Below are 23445 nucleotides of genomic sequence, written 5' to 3' on the forward strand. Positions count from 1 at the left end.
CATCTGGTAGGAAAACAGGCACCGGAGCAGTGTTTAATTTGAGCAGATGGTTTCCGGTGCTCCACACCGGCACTTCATTTGCAACACCGGCCCTTCTGGCAGTCTGCCACATGGTGGCCATGTTTGGCTCATTTATAGAAACGCATAACAGTTGTTTATTCATTCAGTATAAAGTAAAAATGACTAATACCTGCTCTTATATCTTGGGAGGCTGGAGTAGTCAGAATTGTCACACTTGTAGGAGTGTGATGGTTAGTAGTAGTTGTGTTGCTACTGCAGCCTGCAGCGCTGGCAAGGGCCAATGAGTGATGCATGCAGAAGTGCCCTACTGACACGTATATTGTCACAAATTACGCACTGCACCTGAGCCCTGCGGCCCAATTTTCCAGTCAGTCATTGAATATCTATGTGGGTGCCTCCTTCAGGCACATTCTCTCCGCAGCACACACAGCACAGTTGCTCCATGAAGCGCCATGAGGCACCAAGGAACAGAAACAAGTTATTTTTGTGTATTTTTATGATTACTGAAGTATTATTTTGCCGCTTCTATGGATTGCTCGTTATGATGCTGTGAAAGATTTGATTCAATAAATAAAAAGAAGAAATGAAATTATAAAGCTGGAAAAATATATTGTATAGATTACTATTACAAAGCATGACGTGGCCCGACATAATATAGCAGAACCTCCACCCTTGCTCTGTGTGATAACTTCAACGTGTGCGTTGAAGAGTTGTGTGAAAACTGCCCATAATGCAGAAAATGAATTAAAACGCCTTGCCCATTGGCTTGCGGATTCATTGGACTTGAGCAGTGTATATTCATGCCAGCAGTTCATCTCGGTGCATGAGGACACGCAATTCCTGCCCCACCACAGCCATAAGACACAGCCATCTATTTTAAAAACCACGTCTCTGGTTACACAAGGGAAGGAAGGCACGCTTCTAAATTTAGTAAGGGATTTAAAAAGCCCTTCTCAGTTTGGGATGAGAAACCACAGACACCAACGAGCAGGCACGCGCTTTGCACGTACGAGGGACCTGAGCGAACAGGAAGTGCACGGAGGGCTATTGTTATGCATCCTTCAAAGAATGCTGGCCGTGTTTAGACTACCTCGCAGGGGCTTAATTAACCATGTTAGCTTTCTGTCTCAACGCTTTGCCTTTCCCGCTCCGTGCTCAGTGTTTTTAGGGCAGTGGAATGGTTCATCGCTGGGTTGGGGTGCCCTCGGAAAGGCTATCGCTGAAGGCTCTTGATCTCAGAGTGGACAAACAAAACCATGAAATACACTAGCCCTTGAAGGGCTTTTAATTATATGGAGTGCAGAAACAAGCTGCGAAAGTGAGTGATCAGACGGAGGAAGAGGAGACAAGCATTGGTGGCCGCAAAAAAAAACGGCCGCGAAATGAAACAAGCTGCCTGTGGGAGGGAGGCTGATGATGTGATGACGGGCAGAAATGAGAAGCGGCCGTGAAGCAGGGGGCGGGCAGCGGAACCCTTTGATGTAGCTCATGGCCTGGCGGGCGTGAAAGTGCAAGCAATTAGGGGGGAAGATAAGTGAGGCCAGCGCGCACTGTGCATGCTGGGGAATCCTGTGGGAGGGAGGCTGATGGCTTTGATGTGGGGAAATGCGCGTGCTTGTGTTCACGTGATTTCATGTGAACTGTTTGAAATCCGCCCGATGGTTTGAGAACTTATTTTGCCCACTAAAATTCTCCCCTATCCATTCCTGCGGAATGGGATAGGCTCGACCTAAAAACAGTAACAGTAGTAAAAATAGCAATCGTAATAACAATAACAGGTAATAGTAATAATAATAACAGCACTAACAATAACAGTAATAGTAATAACATTAGTAATAATAATAACAATAACAGTAATAGTAATAACAATAACAATATTAGTAATAACATTAACAGCATTAGTAATAACAACAGTAATAACAGTAACAGTAATAAAATAGCAATAGTAATAACAATAACAATAACAACAGTAATAGTAATAACAATACTAACAATGACAGTATTAGTAATAACAATAACAGTAATAACAATATCAGTATTAGTAATAACAATAACAGTATTTACAATAGCAGTATCAGTAATAATGACAATAACAGTATTAGTAATAATAGTATTAGTAATAACAATAACAGTAATAGTGATAACAATAACAGCAATAACAATAACAGAAATAACAAAAACAGTAACAATACCAGTATTAGTAATAACAATAACAGTAATAACAATAACATCATTAGCAATAACAATTACAGTATTAGTAAGAACAACAGAAATAACAACAGGATTAGTAATAACAATAACAGTAATTACAATAACAGTATTAGTAATAAACAATAACAGTAATATTAACAGCATTAGTAATAACAATAACTACAATAACAGTAATAGTAATAACAATAACAGTATTAGTAATAACAATAACAGTATTAGTAATAACAGTAATTACAATAACAGTATTAGTAATAAACAATAACAGTAATAATAACAGCATTAGTATTAACAATAACTACAATAACAGTAATAGTAATAACAATAACAGTATTAGTAATAACAATAACAGTAATAACAATAACAGTATTAGTCATAACAATAACAGTGTTACTAATAACAATAACAGTAACAGTTATACTAGTATTAGTAATAACAAGAACTACAATAACAGTATTAGTAATAACAATAACAGTAATAACAATAACAGCATTAGTAATAACAACATCAGTAATGACAATAACAGTATTAGTAATAACAATAACCGTGTTAGTAATAAAAATAACAGTAATACTAATAAAAATAACAATAGTAATAATAATGATAGTAATAGTAATAACAATAACAGTAATAGAAATAACAGTATTCGTAATAACAAAAACAGTAGTGACAATACAGTATTAGTAATAACTGTAATGACAATAACAGTAATAGTAATAACAATAATAATAATAACAGTAATAGTAATAACAATAACAGTTATTACAATAACAGTATTAGTAATAACAATAACAGTAATAACAAAAACAGCATTAGCAATAATAAAAGTATTAGTAATAACAACAGTAATAACAATAACAGTATTAGTAATAACAATAACAGTAATGACAATAACAGTGTTAGTAATAAAAATAACAGTAATAACAAATAACAGTATTAATAATAACAATAACAACAACAACAATAACAGTAATAGTAATACCAATAATACATTATTTGCTGGGCAAATTTTTCATGCACTCATTTACTTGTGAGGATTTGTTCTTTTCTAAAGTGACCTATGAGTTGCCTGCTCCATTAGGATTTGTTCTTTTCTAAAGTGACCTATGAATTGCCTGCTCCATTATCCCAGCTTGTATTAACCAAAGCTCTTTGGGCTCCTGTTTGCTCCTGGTCAGGAATGGCTCAAACCTGTCTCCGCAAGCTGCGAGTCAGACTCGTTGTTTTCCTTCCTCCATGATTTGCAGGAGATATGGTACTTACGAATCAAGAATGGGTTGTAAATATTGTTCGCCTCTCATTCTGCACATCTGCCACAGTATGACGAGGTCCCATTTCATGAGTCTAGACTTGTCTCTGTACATCTAGGGCAATGGCGTTTATCTTTGGGTCAACTGGGAATCTTACCTCTTACGTCACTCCAGTCTTTGTGATTCTGTAGGAAAGCGTTTGTCCATTTTACAGATAAATCATTGCCTCAAGGCGCTCTCAGGTTTGTAGGATGGATAATTTACCTGCTCATAAGTCAAGTGCTGCGTCATGGATATCTTCATTCAACACGGAAACATAGAGGCATGGATTTGGTAAGATTTCATGCAATGCAGTGCAGCAAATGAAGTTGCTGTGGTGTGTTGAATGAAAGGAAGCGAAAAATAACTGAGCTATATTTACAAAGATATTGCACATTTCTGCTCTCCCCTAATGCGGATGCACTTGTGACTGCCTAGTGTCAATGCAGGCACCCTTGCGTTATGTGAAAAGGATGCCTGTGTTTTGGTCTAGATAGCTTTTGTGCAGGAAGGGACACCTTCCTGCCCAAACACTATCCTTTGAGGCTTATTGCTCTTTGTATGTGTGCAGCAGACTGGAAAGCGGATATAACAAGACAAAATAAAGATATTTCTCCTTGCTATACCAACCTTGGATAGGTGCACCATTCCAGCCCAAACTCCTGTTTACAAGTCTTTGTAAATATGGGTTTGCCTCAAAATACATGTGTGGAAGCACAAGAACGCCCATGCTCCTCCCATGTAATGCCTGCTTGATGCAAGATAATGCATGCACTGCCTTGCGTTATTTTTGCATTTTGTGTTGGGACTGCACCAAAAAAGTGATACAATACTGTCGCAAAATCTTAGTAAATCTAGGCCAGAATATCTCCACTTATTAGAGTGTTCCCAGGATCCTATTTTCAAATAAAAAATACCTTCTCAAAAAATATATGTTAGAAATGCTTCTTATCTAAGCAGAACCTGTTCTCGCTCTCTTTCAAGTAACTATTCATATAATTAAAAACACAGCATTAATAAATGTTTTTCAAGCTTGTTGCCAAGTTCCCATTCATGAAATACTTTGGAATCCTTAGAAAAGACATGTAGTTTTAGCTAAAAACATCGCGTTGAGGCTTGACAGTAATTTGTCCAAGAAATATATATATCCTCGATAATCATTTTTTTCTCATAACTTTATTCGTTTTCATGGTATATACATTATGTAATATTATTGGAATTCTGGAAATCATGTTGGACCATAAACTCCATTGTTTACATATATCTTGCATAACAGTGCATGCAGGCCAACAACAGACATTTAACCAGTATAGAATACAGTATCCATTGCCGTGCAGAGCTCATATATGTGATACTTCCAACCCTAAGTGAGGTAAACTACAAACTACCCCCCACCACACCCCAACTGGTGACTACCTGCTGTCAGGATCGGGACGTGGGCAAGCTCAGTAAATATATGGACAAGAACCTCCTGATGGATTCAAACAGGGTCAGCAACCTTACTACATTATATTATGAAGAATGTCCGGGGCAGAATCTCTTGTGTAGAACATACCTTTCTGGTGGCCACATCACGTACAGCGACTCAAAGGCGATGTAAGTGATGTTCAGGCGTCTGATGAATCTAAAGTTTGAAAGGATTCTAGCAGGCCATCCCACTCCATCGCTATAGGTGTTTTCCGTAACCCCCTGTATTCGTCTCTACGGAGTGCACCGCTTTCTGCCTTCCCTCATTGTAAAACATCATCCCGCCAAGTTGGTATACCTGGGCGGGGGGTTGCCGACTTCCATCTTTTGGTTATCAGGTGTTTTGCAAGAAGGAGTGCCAAATCTGCTAATTTGGCTCGCACTTTGTAGTTTTTAGGACGAGGGCACAGCCCTAACAAGCAACTTTCTGCTAGATTCCAACAAGTCCCTCCCGTCACCTCCTCCAGCGCTGTTGCAATGTGTGCCCAATAGAATGACAGTGTGAGGCAAGTCCATAACATGTGGATTAGCAGGGGCGGATCTAGGCTCATGGTGGCCCTGGGCAGGGAGCGTAGGTGGGGGCCCCGGAAGCGGGGGTCCGGTAGGGTGATCAACCGTCCGTAAATTTCACGGACTGCCCGTAATTTGGGCCTCTTGTCCGTTGTCCATTAGGGTTTCTTCCACGGACGCCTTTTGTCCGTAATTTCAGACATTGGCGTGAGCTGCCCCCTGCAAGCAGCCTATAACTCTCTGTGCAGGGGGTCAGCTTACACTCCTGCTGGGATCTGTGGCCTGCTGCAGCCCCTCCCCGACCTGGCACAGACTGCTATCACTGCTATCAGGCCCATTATCATTCTGTATGTTGCCCTAATTATCACATACAGAATGATAATGGGCCTCTCTACCCAGGGACAGCATTTCGGATCCGGTGTTTTTTTTTCCAGTTGGGGTGAGGGGGAATCAAAATGGCCTGATAAAATCAATAAATAAAACCCTTTCGGCATCTCTGAGGTTTTAACTATTACATGCCTGCTAGAAACAACGTACGTGCTTTAATAGGGGCTTCAGAAGAGGTTTGCATGAGTCCTTAAAAATGGTAGCCGTCTATAGTGTGACGGACATCTCTGCTACAGTATAATACGCAATGTGTCTTTGGCATGATAAGAATGTCAAGTGTTGGTAAAGCAATAACGTGGAAGGGGCCAAGGTCTCTCCAAAAGAAGAACCGACTGTGTGACAAAGGATCCGTGCCAAGGCGCGGTCACAGGGGACTCTGCAAAGTGGGAGAGGGAAGCCGGGTGTCCTTGGAGGTCTTGTCACAAATGACTTGTGCTGTTTTTGTGACATCATACGCTTTTAGGGCTAAAATGTTAGAAGCATGAAGTAGGTGAGTAAGCGCTGTACCTGTTTCAAGGCCCTCTCTGGCGAATACGCTGAACCAAAGAGAAATTAACTGCTTTATTCAGTACATTATAAAGTGTCCCTTAAAGAGTCACACAGAATGTATTCAAATGTCACACATAAGCAAGCTGCAGAAATGGAAATATTACTCATAACGAAACTGAAAACTTGGCAGATATGTGAGTAAAACACTTCAAAACAAGCTCAAATATGGGTGATAGCTTTTTGTTTAGTGTTTTTTCATTGAGTGTCGAGTTTCTGCATGTAAGTCTCTTTGGGGGGACATGTGAATGGTTGCAAGAATGTATTAATGGGTGAGGATAGATAGATGAACACGTTTATTGGTGGGTGGATGAATGAATGCAAGAGGAGATGAGGTACGTGGGTGAGTGCACAGATGAATGACATGGTGGCTGAGTCAATGGATGAGTGAGTGCATGTATGAATGAGTGCTACTTGGATAGATTAGTGAATGAATAGTAGAATACATGGATCAAGGAATAACTACTGTATGCCTGCTGTGATTACTAAGAGCATGAACAGATCGATGGATGAATAGATTAAGAGATTGTATTGAAGGATAAATGAGTGTGCAAGCAGATGAGAGAATGGATGAGTTAAGTAAGTGCCTGAGCTGAGCTCTGCACTTCAGTCACAGTCTGCACAAAGTTGAGTTCAGCGTCAGTGAGGCTGGTTCAGGCTCCACGCGGGGGCCTCTCACACATCCTACTGCCCTTCCATTTCTGGTGCTGGGAGTCATTTCTGATATTTATAGGTTTTCCTTGTCTTCATCGCTTGATTTTGATCCTCGTGAGAAAGTGTCACTCATAGTCATTGAATGTCACTCATAATTACACTGAAATTGTGAAAATGTCACGCGTAAGCAATCTGAAACCTTGGCAGCTATGGGAATGTAAGATCTGAGAAGTCTTCAGCTGTCATCTTTTTCTTCACTTTTTATTTTTGAATATGCAAACGCAGGTGTGTTTCACTCGCATACACAACAGATGCAGTGAGTGCAAGGTTCTCTCAACCTAAAATAAACTTATTTTGACTTGTGCTTGTGTTGGTTGTCTATTTACTTATGCACTATTGCGGGACTTCCTCTGATGTGTATGCAAAACGTACCTTTTGTCCAGAATTTTTGTCCTGAATTTTTGTCCTGAATTTTGACCCTTTGTCCTGAATTTGCACCCATGCCAGTTGGTCACCCTAGGGTCCGGGTGGGGCGGGGCGGAGGCCATTGAAGAGGGGGGGGGGGCAGGGTCTTTGGAAGTGGAACAGAGCCGGAGGCCGCCAAATCCCTGCCAGGGGCCGCCACGCAAATATGTATCCATCCTCGGAGGATTATTATATTAAGGATATATATTGGCGTGGTGGCCCCTGGGGTTTGGTGGCCCTGTGAAGGTGCACAGCTTGCACATGCCTAAGGCCGCCCCTGTGCAAAGGGAGGCGTTGGGAAAAAGGGTGCTAACATGCGCTTATGCATGTTAGCACTCTCTTGTAAACAGGGTGATAGTTTTATCTCCGCTTTTTGGGCTTTTTAAGCCAAAAAAGCGCAGATAAAAACCTTGTAAATATGCCCCTTAATTTACTGCACCATTTGTTTGCTACTTCACTTCTCCCTCTCACTCTTGCTACCACTGTTCCCTCGACCTCACCCCTCAAGTTTTTACTCAGACTCTGCATCTTTCTATCATTACCTACTCTCCCTCTCATTTCTCCCTGCATCTCCCATGTTTCAACTTATACTCTCTCCCTTACCTCTCTCGCTACACTCTATTTGCGCACCTCTCTACACCCCCACTCTTCTACCTCAGCTCTTTCTCTACTTCACATGTCTCTGCTTCACCTCTCTTCTCTCTGCACCTTATTTCTTACCTTTCACCCCTGCCTCTCTGTACCTTTCTCTCTGCCTCGCCACTCACTTTACCTGACCTGCCTGCCTAAATCTCTTCTCAGTCTGCCCCACCACTCTCTCCCTCTTGCATCTCTAAACTTGTCTCACTACCTCCCCTCTCGTCCAGAATACCTCTCACTCTAACTCCTCTCCCCCCCATATCTTTCAACCTCAGCTTTCAGCATATTCCTTCACTTTCCCTCTCTTTACATTTCCTTCTCCTTATTGTTGCCTGTATCACCCTCACTATAAAACCTTACTTATCTTTCTAACATTTTATTTACCAACCTCTTCCTGCCTCGCTATATAATCTTTTGTGGCTTTCTAAATGTTCTTCCTGTTTCTTACATGTCTCCCCATCTCACATCTCTTCCTACGTAATTTCTATCTCTACCCTTTTCAAGCCTCACACCTCCTGCATTTTTACTCCTCTGCAGAGGTCCCTGTCTTGCTAGAGAAGTGTACACAGAAAAAAGAAGAGGGACAAGACAGAAAACGAGAATTAAGGAAAATTTGTGATATTAGATTTTCCTTGCTGGAATGGTGAAATTCTTCAGAGCAATCTTAATTTTCATTTTTACAGCAATAATCCAAGCTGTGCAGGAGGATTAGACATATGTGGTAATTGAAGCTACACTATGCTAAGTGCACATGTCTTATTTTACTATTACGCCAGAGAAGCAGTAAACATCCACCAAGTCACCCTTATAGTGCCTTCCCTACAAGTGAAGGAACAGTCTGGTTTAGACGCTTAAGTCCACGTAAAATACTGCATGACAAAAAATCTAGACCCAAGCAAACAAGCATTTGCAATGCAATAGGTCTCGCATTAGGAAAGTTTGAGCCATTGGTATTGTGAATTACATTTCTTTTATTTATGTGTTGGTTGTGAAAATAGCTATAGTAATAGCTAAAGTAATAGCTTTGTCATTTACAATGCCAATAGTTTTAACTTTCACAAATGTGACACCTATAGCATTTGTAATGCAATATGTGTTGTATTTTCACGAAAATCCAAGAACAGAAGTGAAATATTAACATTTTTTTGTGACATTTATAAGACAGACGTTATTGTTGTTCGAGTACTTTACGCTGGTGTTTGGATTCCTGTAAATCCCCAGTGTTGCAGGGTGCTTAAGAATTTTGTGATTACAGTGGTCAAGGTCAGGTACTCACGCTGGTCTATAAGGAAAACATTTACTAGAAACACAAGATATGAAGACAGTCCCAGACTAACACGTTTTCACAAAAACAAACATATAACAGAAATAGGTCAACACTTAATTGTTCTTATTAAAATCGTTTAAGTAAAGTGTTTACGTACACACAACTCACACAGAACTGCAATAGTAATGCCCTAGTTTATCAGGTGGCATTCAATTGAAAGCAGTACATGAAATAGCAAGATGATTTGCAGCCTCTGCTTTTAGAGAAAGACACAAAGAAGATGAGAGAAACAATACTGAACAATACTGCAGCTGTGTAGCCATTCAACATAAAGGGTTAGGGGTGATCTTAAACTGTTAGATAAAACAGAACTATTAGTTCCAATAAAACTTGAACTATTACACTGTTAAAAAATAAACACGCTAAAGTACTTCAACAGCAGCAATTTTTCACATTTCAGCATAATGATCTAATACAAATCTAAGCACACGTGCAGGCAGATTTCTCTGGGGATGAAACATTACTGACAGGATTTCTGGAAAAAATGATTGAACATGACACGTTTTTAGATTTAAAAAGCAAAAGCACACACTAAATTGTAAAGAAAAAGGACAGTAAAAAGAAAACATTTTTCACCTGATGCCCTCAATCAATCTGGCACAATCTGTTTTCCCCCCATGGCTGCTTATAAATCTAGAGCACGGATGTAAACACGCATACACTAGACTAAACAATGGCTATAAGCAGCCCCAGCTCACTCTCTCTCATGCACGTCCCGTGCAAGACTGTGGGAAAATCGCACCAATGACATGGAGGAACTCAAGTGACGTTTTCTGAAAACAACCCAGAGCTAACAAGTATGTAGAAGGGCCTGTAAGCTTTCAAGACAGAGTTTTTAACTAATACTTGGCACGAAGAAAAGATTTATGTGCCATCTTTGGCTAAAATACTCAAATTAATTACCCAAAGGGGCAAAGCACCAAAAGTGTAAAGTCCGCGCTATATAAAAATGCATAAATACATGAAGAAATAAATACCGCCTTCGGGTAAAGTCCGTGCTATATAAAAATGCATAAATATATGAATAAATAAATACCGCCTTCGGGTAAAGTCCGCGCTATATAAAAATGCATAAATACATAAATAAATAAATACCGCCTTCGGGTAAAGTCTGCGCTATATAAAAATGCATAATTAAATAAATAAATACATACCGCAAAACATCCTCGTTACTCTGCCGGCCTGCGACCAGGAAGTCAGGCAGGCCGGCGCGACAACAGGAAACAGGAAGTAGGAGGGCGGGAGCCTACCCCGCCTCCCACGGAAGAGCCGCGATTGGAGCCGTGCACCGGAGCAAGCAGGAGCCTACCCTGCGCCCCGGTGCCGAACGAGGGAAGAAGAGTCCTGCTGCCGGGCCTTGCAGCTGAGGAGAGGAAGCCGGTGAGTGCGTTGCTGAGCTGCTGCTGCAGGCGGGCGGGGGGGGGGAAGCATGTACGCGCGCGCGCGTGCGGGGGGGCGGCCTGTGTATGTATGTGTGTGTGTGCGTGCGTGTGTGTATGTGTCTTGGAGTGCGTGTGTGTGACTGTGGGGGAGGGGGTGTGTGTGTGTGAGCGAGTGTCTGTCTGCGATGTGTACGGCACGGGACGCGACGTGCGCGCACACGAATCCAGGAGAGAAAAAGCTCGTGCACCCTCTGGTCCGTCATTCCTCCCACAGTGATCGCTACTGGTCTCCAGCTGGATGCATCCTTACGGATGCATTTCCAGCGAGACCCAAAAATGGCTTTATCAATGCTTGTTCAAGCTTTCGTTTGGTTATTTCGACTAGTGAACGAAGTGAAGCTTAAACCTTCAGCTGCTTTTACGTGGCCTAATTTCTGGAAGTTTAATATAAAATGTAATATTGTTTGGCATCACAAGGGCTGGAATCAGCTCAAATGGGCAAAGATGTTTGTTCTGAACGAGGTCCTCGGAGATTTCTTGCCCAGACACCTGTAGTTCGTGGATGGCAGCACTCTCAGCACGCTCTGGGACCCAGCCTCTCTATCCCTCTCTTTCAAGACGGAGATACATCCCAGCGTCTGTAGTGAATGAACGCAGCAGTCACGCTGCTCACTCAATCAACACTGCCAGGCTGGGGTGGAATGTTTCATCTCGCAGCCTGTGGCAGGTTCACTTTGCACACACGCCTCTTGTGGTCCTCTCTGGCCTCTGAAGATGCCTGCTCTACCGCTGCATGAGTGTTGGAGGAACGAGTATCACCCTGGCTTCTGAGAATCTGTGCTTCAGAGCGTCTGTGCTTCACTTGTGTAGATGGAATCAGGGGAATTGTAGAAAAGGAGTCCAGCCTTCCCAGGACCAATGTATTCCAAGCGCATTCCTCACTCCTGTTTCTCTGTGTCTAGACATGAGGAGGGGGCATTTTGGGTTAGTACAAAAACATCTAGGAAAGGAAATCCCCTCTCAAGAAAGATGTACTGAAGAACAGGATTGTTTATGATCCATTTGTGGTTTTCAACAAGCATCCTGTTGAGCACCTGCCATCCCTGGTGCATTTACTGTTTTTATCAACAGGAGTCATTTCCAAAGCTACTGTGACCCCCCTGGCAGAGTTCTGGACCTGGTGCCTCCTTGTCTGCTCAAACAGACCATGGCATCTGCATTGGCTTCCTGAATCAAAATCCTGTCCTGGATCTTGAACTGGTGATGATGTGGCCTTCTGGGGTTCACTTGGAGCACCCTACAAAGAAGCAGAGTCATGGTGTGGTAATGGCGAGGCACTTTTGAGGGGTCCCGGCTTTTATCAACACTTGTCCAATTAAAGGTGAACAAATATTTTCTGTTTCCGCAGACTGAGTGTCTACCATGCCCAAAGACCTAGAGAAAATCTTTGAGGAGCTTCGCCGCGCCCACATGAGAGGATTTAGTACTGAAAATGTAACTTTCTTACCACAAACCTTCCGGCGTTTTCTTGCTAGTGGGCTGTGAAAATATGCATCTTGCGAGCCCACTGCATACATCTGCATACATCTGGTCTCCCAGAGAGTCGAGGGAAGGCATGATGAAGAGCAACCATAGAGCACACCTCCCTTTTGTTTGTCTCCAAGGTCCAGGATTGGCCTCTTTTTGGTCTGTGGACCCTTCCTGTGTATCATGAATTAGCTTGAGTGAATGCACTTTCCTTACTGAGAATAGGGGTCTTTCATGTGCTGTTCTCATGAAGACTGCTGGCGCCAAGTGCAATGAACGCAGATGGAATGTGGGTGCTTTCTTTGGTGGAACTAGATGGCGGTGAAGGTTGAACTGAAGAGCGCTCCTACCTTGGACAATATTCAGGACCTATCTATTCTTGGGTATTCTATTCGGTAAAAAATAAATACCTCCCAATGGAAAGGTCCAGTATCAGAGGGACGTTGGGAAGTCATTGTTTTGGGTCTACAACAATAACAGAGACTGACGCTGGGAGGCAAGCTGCACGGCTCTGTCTCCTTTCGCCTTCTGTCCTGACTTGCGCCTCAGGCCCATGTTCTCTACCTCACCTTAAAAAAAATGAAAAAACACTGGCCTTTGTGTGTGCTCCTCCCTGCAATGATCGCTGCAAGGTCTGCCAAGACAACGCCGCAACCAGCCGCTGGAGCCAGTGCTGCTACACCGTCCAAGCCCCCTCGACCGGCACTCTGGGGATCTCCCTGCCAACAGCGCAGGCCAGCGCTACATGCTCCACAGGTACAGAGACCACTCCGCAGCAAATCAGCCCCGTGCTGGTGTGTGTGTGTGGCTCTGTGTGTGGATCTGTGTGTGTGTGTGTGGGTCTGTGTGTGTGTGTGTGGCTCTGTGTGTGTGTGTGGCTCTGTGTGTGTGTGTGGGTCTGTGTGTGTGTGGCTCTGTGTGTGTGGCTCTGTGTGTGTGTGTGGCTCTGTGTGTGTGGCTCTGTGTGTGTGTGGGTCTGTGTGTGTGGGGGGGGTCTGTGTGTGGCTCTGTGTGTGTGTGGCTCTGTGTGTGTGTGTGGCTCTGTGTGTGGGTCTGGCTCTGTGTGTGTGTGTGTGGGTCTGTGTGTGTATGTGTGTGTGGCTCTGTGTGTGGGTCTGTGTGTGTGTGTGTGGGTCTGTGTGTGTGTGTGGCTCCGTGTGTGTGTGTGGCTGTGTGTGTGTGTGTGGGTCTGTGTGTGTGTGGCTCTGTGTGTGTGGCTCTGTGTGTGAGTGTGGCTCTGTGTGTGTGGCTCTGTGTGTGTGTGTGGCTCTGTGTGTGTGTGGGTCTGTGTGTGTGTGGGGGGGTCTGTGTGTGGCTCTGTGTGTGTGTGGGTCTGTGTGTGTGTGGGTCTGTGTGTGTGTGTGTGGGTCTGTGTGTGTATGTGTGTGTGGCTCTGTGTGTGGGTCTGTGTGTGTATGTGTGTGTGGCTCTGTGTGTGGGTCTGTGTGTGTGTGTGGGTCTGTGTGTGTGTGGCTCTGTGTGTGTGTGTGGCTCTGTGTGTGTGTGTGGGTCTGTGTGTGTGTGGCTCTGTGTGTGTGGCTCTGTGTGTGTGTGTGGCTCTGTGTGTGTGTGGCTCTGTGTGTGTGTGTGGCTCTGTGTGTGTGTGGGGCTCTGTGTGTGTGTGGCTCTGTGTGTGTGGCTCTGTGTGTGTGTGTGGCTCTGTGTGTGTGTGGGTCTGTGTGTGTGTGGGGGGGTCTGTGTGTGGCTCTGTGTGTGTGTGGGTCTGTGTGTGTGTGGGTCTGTGTGTGTATGTGTGTGTGGGTCTGTGTGTGGGTCTGTGTGTGTGTGGGGGTCTGTGTGTGTGTGTGTGTGTGGGTCTGTGTGTGTGTGTGGGTCTGTGTGCTTGTGTGTGGCATTTTCAAGAGATTAAGCTATTGGCATTGTAAATGACAATCAGACCCTCCAGTTTATCGCGATTTCGCGATTCACGAAAAAATCGCGAAATCGGCAGATTACCGCGATGGCCGCGATAAAAACCATATTGGCCGCGATATTAACAAGTGAGACAGCAAAACAAAGAATGCCTGGCTGTGCGCGCCACCCCCCCCACTCGTGTGTGTTAGCAGCTTCCCGGGACACACACAGAGAGTCAGACTAAGCCTCATTAACAAGTGAAAGGTCTTTAAATGACCTGTGAAGTACTCGGGTGCGGCTGGCAGTTCAAAACTGCCAGCCGCACCCGAGTACTTCACAGGTCATTTAAAGACCTTTCACTTGTTAATGAGGCTTAGTTTTTCACGCCCCTGCCTGTTATCCTCGGCTCTGGCAGGTGTCAGGGGATTGCGGTGGTGCAAGCTTTCAGCAGACAGTCGGCTTCCTGCACGGAGGATCACAGACCGGAGGGAGAGAGAAAGAGGGGTTGGAGGTACGTGTGAGGAGAAGAAAGGGGTGAAAGAAAGGAGGAGTGGCTGGGGGCACATGTGTGAGGAAAGGGGTGAAAGCAAGGGAGAGTGGGGCGTTTAGAAGGAAAGGGAAGGGGTAAAAGAAAATGGGAGGATAAAGGTGAAAGGTGGAGCGCAAAGGTAAAGAGGGGGGCAAGAATGAAAACTGAGGGTATGGGGCAGGTGAGACGAGAAAGAAGGGGTGAAAGAGAGGGGGAGTGAGTAAAAGAGGTCAGAGAGATGGAGAAAGAAGGAAAGGGTAGGGGTGAGAGAAACTGGGAGGATGAAGGTGAAAGGTGGAGCGCTTGGTAAAGAGGGTGAGCCAGAATGAAAACTGAGGGTATGGGGCAGGTGAGAAGAGAAAGAAGGGGTCCAAGGGGGAGTGAGTAAAAGAGGTCACAGAGATGGAGAAAGAAGGAAAGGGTAGGGGTGAGAGAAACTGGGAGGATGAAGGTGAAAGGTGGAGCGCAAAGGTAAAGAGGGGGGCAAGAAAGAAAACTGAGGGTATGGGGCAGGTGAGACGAGAAAGAAGGGGTGAAAGAGAGGGGGAGTGAGTAAAAGAGGTCAGAGAGATGGAGAAAGAAGGAAAGGGTAGGGGTGAGAGAAACTGGGAGGATGAAGGTGAAAGGTGGAGCGCAAAGGTAAAGAGGAGGAGCAAGAATGAAAACTGAGGGTATGGGGCAGGTGAGACGAGAAAGAAGGGGTGAAAGAGAGGGGGGGTGAGCAAAGAAGTCATAGAGGTGGGAAAGAAGGAAAGGGTAGTATGGGGTGAGAGAAACTGGGCGAATGAAACTGAAAGGTGGAGAAAAGTAGAGAGGAGTGAGCAGGAGAGAAAGAGGGAGGGTGAATGCGCGAGAAAGAGGGCGAGAGAGGAAGGGGAAGAAAGACAGTGTCTGGAAGAACGAAAGTATGAGAGTTAGAGAGAGAAGAGAGGGCGAGGAAGGGAGAGAGGGAGACAAGAGAGAACTAGAGAGGCAGGGTGCTAGAGAGATCCGAAGATGGAAAGAGAGAGGGACAGGGGATAAGAGACTGGGCTGATGAGAGAGATATCGATAAGGAGAGAAAGATGTGTGTGTATGCGTGAGAGAGAGGATGAGTGAATGAGGCACAGAAAGGAGGGGGCATGAGAAACAGAAAGCTGAATGGGACAGTGGAAAGAGTGTAACAGGAAGGAAGATAGAGGAGCTAAAAGCGGCAAAACACAACTAAGAGAGGGAGAAATGGGAGGCAGAAAGAGTGTAAGGAAGGACGGGTGACAAATGGGGTCACTGGAGGCCGCTTTATCAAGGTCCAGGGCCAAATAAAATGCCGCAAAATTGCCGCTAAATTTCCATTTTTGTGCCGCTAAATTTGCTAATCCATGCCGCTATATCCTGGGGGGTCTGTGCCATTTATTTATCTGTTTTCAAAACCAACACATAAATAAAAAAGTTGTCATTTACAATGCCAATAGCTCTAACTTTTACAAAGGCGAGACCGTTGCATTGTAAATGCTTGTTTAAACAACTATTGATTTCAAACCGTTCTTCTTGAGAACAAACCCTTTGGTGTAGGAATTTAGCAATCAGTGAAAAATGACATAATTGAATACTCCGCAGTATTCTGGCATAAGCAGAATATTTATCAGTGCAGGTCTGTGTGTGTGTGTGTGGGTCTGTGTGTGTATGTGTGTGTGGCTCTGTGTGTGGGTCTGTGTGTGTGTGTGTGTGGGTCTGTGTGTGTGTGTGGCTCCGTGTGTGTGTGTGGCTCTGTGTGTGTGTGTGGGTCTGTGTGTGTGTGGCTCTGTGTGTGTGGCTCTGTGTGTGTGTGTGGCTCTGTGTGTGTGGCTCTGTGTGTGTGTGTGGCTCTGTGTGTGTGTGGGTCTGTGTGTGTGGGGGGGGGTCTGTGTGTGGCTCTGTGTGTGTGTGGGTCTGTGTGTGTGTGGGTCTGTGTGTGTGTGTGTGGGTCTGTGTGTGTGTGTGTGGGTCTGTGTGTGTATGTGTGTGTGGCTCTGTGTGTGGGTATGTGTGTGTATGTGTGTGTGGCTCTGTGTGTGGGTCTGTGTGTGTGTGTGGGTCTGTGTGTGTGTGTGGCTCTGTGTGTGTGTGTGGCTCTGTGTGTGTGTGTGGGTCTGTGTGTGTGTGGCTCTGTGTGTGTGGCTCTGTGTGTGTGTGTGGCTCTGTGTGTGTGTGGCTCTGTGTGTGTGTGTGGCTCTGTGTGTGTGTGGGTCTGTGTGTGTGTGTGGCTCTGTGTGTGTGTGGCTCTGTGTGTGTGGCTCTGTGTGTGTGTGTGGCTCTGTGTGTGTGTGGGTCTGTGTGTGTGTGGGGGGGTCTGTGTGTGGCTCTGTGTGTGTGTGGGTCTGTGTGTGTGTGGGTCTGTGTGTGTATGTGTGTGTGGGTCTGTGTGTGGGTCTGTGTGTGTGTGGGGGTCTGTGTGTGTGTGTGTGTGTGTGGGTGTGGGGGGGTCTGTGTGTGGCTCTGTGTGTGTGTGGGTCTGTGTGTGTGTGGGTCTGTGTGTGGGGGGGGGGGTCTGTGTGTGGCTCTGTGTGTGTGTGGGTCTGTGTGTGTGTGGGTCTGTGTGTGTATGTGTGTGTGGGTCTGTGTGTGGGTCTGTGTGTGTGTGGGGGTCTGTGTGTGTGTGTGTGTGTGTGGGTCTGTGTGTGTGTGTGGGTCTGTGTGCTTGTGTGTGGCATTTTCAAGAGATTAGGCTATTGGCATTGTAAATGACAATGCCATTTATTTATCTGTTTTCAAAACCAACACATAAATAAAAAAGTTGTCATTTACAATGCCAATAGCTCTAACTTTTACAAAGGCGAGACCGTTGCATTGTAAATGCTTGTTTAAACAACTATTGATTTCAAACCGTTCTTCTTGAGAACAAACCCTTTGGTGTAGGAATTTAGCAATCAGTGAAAAATGACATAATTGAATACTCGGCAGTATTCTGGCATAAGCAGAATATTTATCAGTGCAGGTCTGTGTGTGTGTGTGTGGGTCTGTGTGTGTGTGTGGGTCTGTGTGCTTGTGTGTGGCATTTTCAAGAGATTAGGCTATTGGCATTGTAAATGACAATGCCATTTATTTATCTGTTTTCAAAACCAACACATAAATAAAAAAGTTGTCATTTACAATGCCAATAGCTCTAACGTTTACAAAGGCGAGACCGTTGCATTGTAAATGCTTGTTTAAACAACTATTGATTTCAAACCGTTCTTCTTGAGAACAAACCCTTTGGTGTAGGAATTTAGCAATCAGTGAAAAATGACATAATTGAATACTCGGCAGTATTCTGGCATAAGCAGAATATTTATCAGTGCAGGTGAAACATGCCGAAATGTATATGAGAAAACTTGATGTGTTAAATAACGATTCTGCGTGTTCCCATTGAAAAGAAAACTCAGAACAGGAAGAATTTCCACTGGGTAAATTTACCACATTTTGTAAATACCCCACCCTATTCTGACAAACTTGCAATGGAGGCCCAAGAGTCTCACTTGGAGTTTGGTGGGCAGGATACCCCATCACAAATATGGCAGATATTCCTTTCGCTGTATTACAAGTGCATTGTAGCCTCGTCACTTGCAGTATGGAGGACGGATATCCGTCACATTTTGACGGAGAATCGTATCCCCTAAACTTGAAAAAAGGCCCAGTTCCTTCGCACATATGTTTTTAGAAAACTCAGCTTTTTGTTTTTAAGCAAAATTTTAAAAAAGTGATGAATGGAACCTCCCCGATCACAAGAAAGCATATTTCACTTGCCCCAAAGTCACTTCATGTATCAGAGTGCGGTCGCCTTCGCAGGAGCTTTTGCAGTTTCAAAATTTGTTATATTGAGCGCGATAAAAAGATGGTCTTTAAAAGGATTTTTTAATCAGCTCTGCTCATGGGACCACAGGAAAGTTCAATGTTAGTTTTATATGTATTTTTATGATATTGTTTTATAAGTAAATCTTCCTGTGGTGTTTTAACATTGACCCTTCCTGCACTGAAATCAAATGGAATTGGAGATTGACATTGATAGCGCTTCCCCAAATCCCCAACACTCACCAGAATATGAAGACCAGGTCTTCCTTCTTGGATTCCCTCGTCTCATATGTAGCATCGTACAGTCCATAGCGGCAGTCGTTGAGTGGAAGCAGCTTCACAAAGGACCCGTAGGGGTCTTCCACAGTGCATCCAATGTCGCCCACCAGGATCTGCTTCTCAGGCTCCACAATGATTTCTCGCTTGTCTGGGCTCAGGCAGAAGAGCACCGCCTTCTTCCTCTTTTTGACCTCCTCTGGCGTTGAGGACTTCCTCACTTTCATTTCGTTGAAGACCTTGATGACTTCGTCGTTGACGGCGACGCCCGACGCCTGAAAAACAGAAGTCAATATCACACATTTAGGGAAAGGTGATATATCAGAAGGGAAGTTCTAGTTAGCACGCTTGGAAGACCCACAGCAAGATTTGACGTATATATCAAAACACGTGATATCAAAAATGACTGGTGTTAAAGTTACTAGTAGATATAGAGGGATTTGTTGTCAATGGGTGCAGTTTGTGGAGCCATGCCTTTTTTTGCTGATTCTTTGTGCATAGGTACTTTTATCTTCTTTGTTATTGTACATGTAAAAGTAACTTGCATCTAACCATGTGATGACAGTGGAATATGCAATCGATATTTCTGTACGATGAGTTTACTTTGTAAGAATCCAAGGACTCCAGCTGGTGGAAGTTCAAACTCGGAACCATATCGACGCCAGAGACCTCGGAATCATTACCAACAGAAAACTGGACACGTGGCCTGCTTCCACACTCCGAAGATGCTGAGGCAGATCTTCAAATGGGTCCAAAGCAACATCGGAAACGCCATCACCCACGTTCTAGTCACCAGCAATTTGAACTATGGGAACGCCCTCTACGCCAGGATCACTAAGCAATTCACTAGAAGGCTACAAAATCATACAGAACTCGGCAGCCAGACTCATCCTCAATCTCCCACACAGAACTCTAACACCACAGCACACCTCAGGGAGTTACATTGGGTCCCGGTACACAACATGCTCATTTCATACTCTTCACGTATACATTCAAGGCACCACACAACTAAGGGCTCACCTACCTGAACATTCGTATCTCCTTCCGCCAACCACCCACATACCTTCACTGCACAGAACTCTTACTCGCACACATCCCACTCCTAAACAGAACCAGATCAGGAGGACGGGGGTTCTTTTACATTGTTTGAAAAGCATGGAAAGACCTCCTACCCCATATCAGAGCCTCCTCCTCTCTTCTTGAATTACGCAAGAAACCGAAGACCTGGGTCTTCAATTAACCATTCGACCCTAGGCAGGGCGAGGCACACACACCTGCTTAGCACTAGGACACCCTCGCAGGTGATTAACCAACCGACCCTAGGCAGGGCTAGGCCCACACACCTGCTTAGCACTAGGATACCCTCGCAGGTGATTAACCAACCTACCCTAGGCAGGGCTCGGCACACACACCTGCTTAGCACTAGGATACCCTCGCGGGTGATTAACCAACCTACCCTAGGCAGGGCTAGGCCCACACACCTGCTTAGCACTAGGATACCCTCGCAGGTGATTAACCAACCTACCCTAGGCAGGGCTCGGCACACACACCTGCTTAGCACTAGGATACCCTCACGGGTGATTAACCAACCTACCCTAGGCAGGGCGAGGCACACACACCTGCTTAGCACTAGGATACCCTCGCAGGTGATTAACCAACCGACCCTAGGCAGGGCTAGGCCCACACACCTGCTTAGCACTAGGATACCCTCGCAGGTGATTAACCAACCTACCCTAGGCAGGGCTCGGCACACACACCTGCTTAGCACTAGGATACCCTCGCGGGTGATTAACCAACCTACCCTAGGCAGGGCGAGGCACACACACCTGCTTAGCACTAGGATACCCTCGCAGGTGATTAACCAACCTACCCTAGGCAGGGCTCGGCACACACACCTGCTTAGCACTAGGATACCCTCGCGGGTGATTAACCAACCTACCCTAGGCAGGGCGAGGCACACACACCTGCTTAGCACTAGGATACCCTCGCAGGTGATTAACCAACCGACCCTAGGCAGGGCTAGGCCCACACACCTGCTTAGCACTAGGATACCCTCACGGGTGATTAACCAACCTACCCTAGGCAGGGCGAGGCACACACACCTGCTTAGCACTAGGACACCCTCGCAGGTGATTAACCAACCGACCCTAGGCAGGGCTAGGCCCACACACCTGCTTAGCACTAGGATACCCTCGCAGGTGATTAACCAACCTACCCTAGGCAGGGCGAGGCACACACACCTGCTTAGCACTAGGATACCCTCGCAGGTGATTAACCAACCTACCCTAGGCAGGGCTCGGCACACACACCTGCTTAGCACTAGGATACCCTCGCGGGTGATTAACCAACCGACCCTAGGCAGGGCTAGGCCCACACACCTGCTTAGCACTAGGATACCCTCGCAGGTGATTAACCAACCGACCCTAGGCAGGGCTAGGCCCACACACCTGCTTAGCACTAGGATACCCTCGCAGGTGATTAACCAACCGACCCTAGGCAGGGCTAGGCCCACACACCTGCTTAGCACTAGGATACCCTCGCAGGTGATTAACCAACCTACCCTAGGCAGGGCTCGGCACACACACCTGCTTAGCACTAGGATACCCTCGCGGGTGATTAACCAACCTACCCTAGGCAGGGCGAGGCACACACACCTGCTTAGCACTAGGATACCCTCACGGGTGATTAACCAACCTACCCTAGGCAGGGCGAGGCACACACACCTGCTTAGCACTAGGACACCCTCGCAGGTGATTAACCAACCGACCCTAGGCAGGGCTAGGCCCACACACCTGCTTAGCACTAGGATACCCTCGCAGGTGATTAACCAACCTACCCTAGGCAGGGCTCGGCACACACACCTGCTTAGCACTAGGATACCCTCGCGGGTGATTAACCAACCTACCCTAGGCAGGGCTCGGCACACACACCTGCTTAGCACTAGGATACCCTCGCGGGTGATTAACCAACCTACCCTAGGCAGGGCGAGGCACACACACCTGCTTAGCACTAGGATACCCTCACGGGTGATTAACCAACCTACCCTAGGCAGGGCGAGGCACACACACCTGCTTAGCACTAGGACACCCTCGCAGGTGATTAACCAACCGACCCTAGGCAGGGCTAGGCCCACACACCTGCTTAGCACTAGGATACCCTCGCAGGTGATTAACCAACCGACCCTAGGCAGGGCTAGGCCCACACACCTGCTTAGCACTAGGATACCCTCACGGGTGATTAACTAACCTACCCTAGGCAGGGCGAGGCACACACACCTGCTTAGCACTAGGACACCCTCGCAGGTGATTAACCAACCGACCCTAGGCAGGGCTAGGCCCACACACCTGCTTAGCACTAGGATACCCTCGCAGGTGATTAACCAACCTACCCTAGGCAGGGCTCGGCACACACACCTGCTTAGCACTAGGATACCCTCGCGGGTGATTAACCAACCTACCCTAGGCAGGGCGAGGCACACACACCTGCTTAGCACTAGGATACCCTCGCAGGTGATTAACCAACCGACCCTAGGCAGGGCTAGGCCCACACACCTGCTTAGCACTAGGATACCCTCACGGGTGATTAACCAACCTACCCTAGGCAGGGCGAGGCACACACACCTGCTTAGCACTAGGACACCCTCGCAGGTGATTAACCAACCGACCCTAGGCAGGGCTAGGCCCACACACCTGCTTAGCACTAGGATACCCTCGCAGGTGATTAACCAACCTACCCTAGGCAGGGCTCGGCACACACACCTGCTTAGCACTAGGATACCCTCGCGGGTGATTAACCAACCTACCCTAGGCAGGGCGAGGCACACACACCTGCTTAGCACTAGGATACCCTCACGGGTGATTAACCAACCTACCCTAGGCAGGGCGAGGCACACACACCTGCTTAGCACTAGTATACCCTCAGGGGTGATAGTGCCCTTTGACATTACTTAACGAACGATCTTTGTGTTTGGTTCGCAATAGTGAAGTAGTAACGGTTTATAAATCAATAATAATATTGCAGAGTTCTAGAAATTCAAAAAAACAGAAGCTTAACCTTCAAAGTAGGTTTTCCAGGATATCTGGTATTTCTGGATATCTGTGAACAGAGATGGTAGCCATTTCTGACTAAGAAGTAATCTCGGAGTACGCCTACTATTTACCGGCTAGATGTAGGTTATTACACCTGCGTGACAAGATCACTCTTTACTGCTCAGTTACAAAGTGTGTGGCAATTCCTGTTTGTAAACAAGAAATGTGACATTTGTACTGTTGACATACTAGTCATGTGACAATATACTAATTGGGCACGCTAGAATACAAGGTGTGTGATTGTGTGACTACTTGCATACAAGCAGCGTTTCACCTCAGCTATTCAGATATGAGGTAGGTAACAAGTGGTGCTTAAAGCCAGGACCTGACATTATTACTCAAATACAAGCCACATAAATACTGATTAAAAACAAGACATGCAACGTCACTAATGCTCACATACAAACATCAGAAAATAATACCCATGCTTTCACATGCTATCAGACTATCTATGCTTTGTCATGGCGCCACCTTTTGTGTAGCACAGATC

At 45.7% G+C, this 23445-nt stretch overlaps 1 protein-coding gene across 3 annotated transcripts in view; it reads right to left on the minus strand.

The window, feature by feature from the left end:
- The window catches only part of CFL2 (cofilin 2), a 417537-nt gene that overhangs the window by 45312 nt on the left and 348780 nt on the right, over positions 1-23445 (minus strand). For all 3 annotated transcript variants that reach the window (XM_078659381.1, XM_078659382.1, XM_078659380.1), the window contains one exon: positions 18835-19142. In XM_078659381.1, coding sequence (XP_078515507.1) covers positions 18835-19142 — 308 coding nt within the window. The remainder of the gene's footprint in view (positions 1-18834; positions 19143-23445) is intronic.

Source organism: Lissotriton helveticus, chromosome 9, assembly GCF_964261635.1.
Source record: "Lissotriton helveticus chromosome 9, aLisHel1.1, whole genome shotgun sequence".
Taxonomy (NCBI): Eukaryota; Metazoa; Chordata; class Amphibia; order Caudata; family Salamandridae; genus Lissotriton; species Lissotriton helveticus.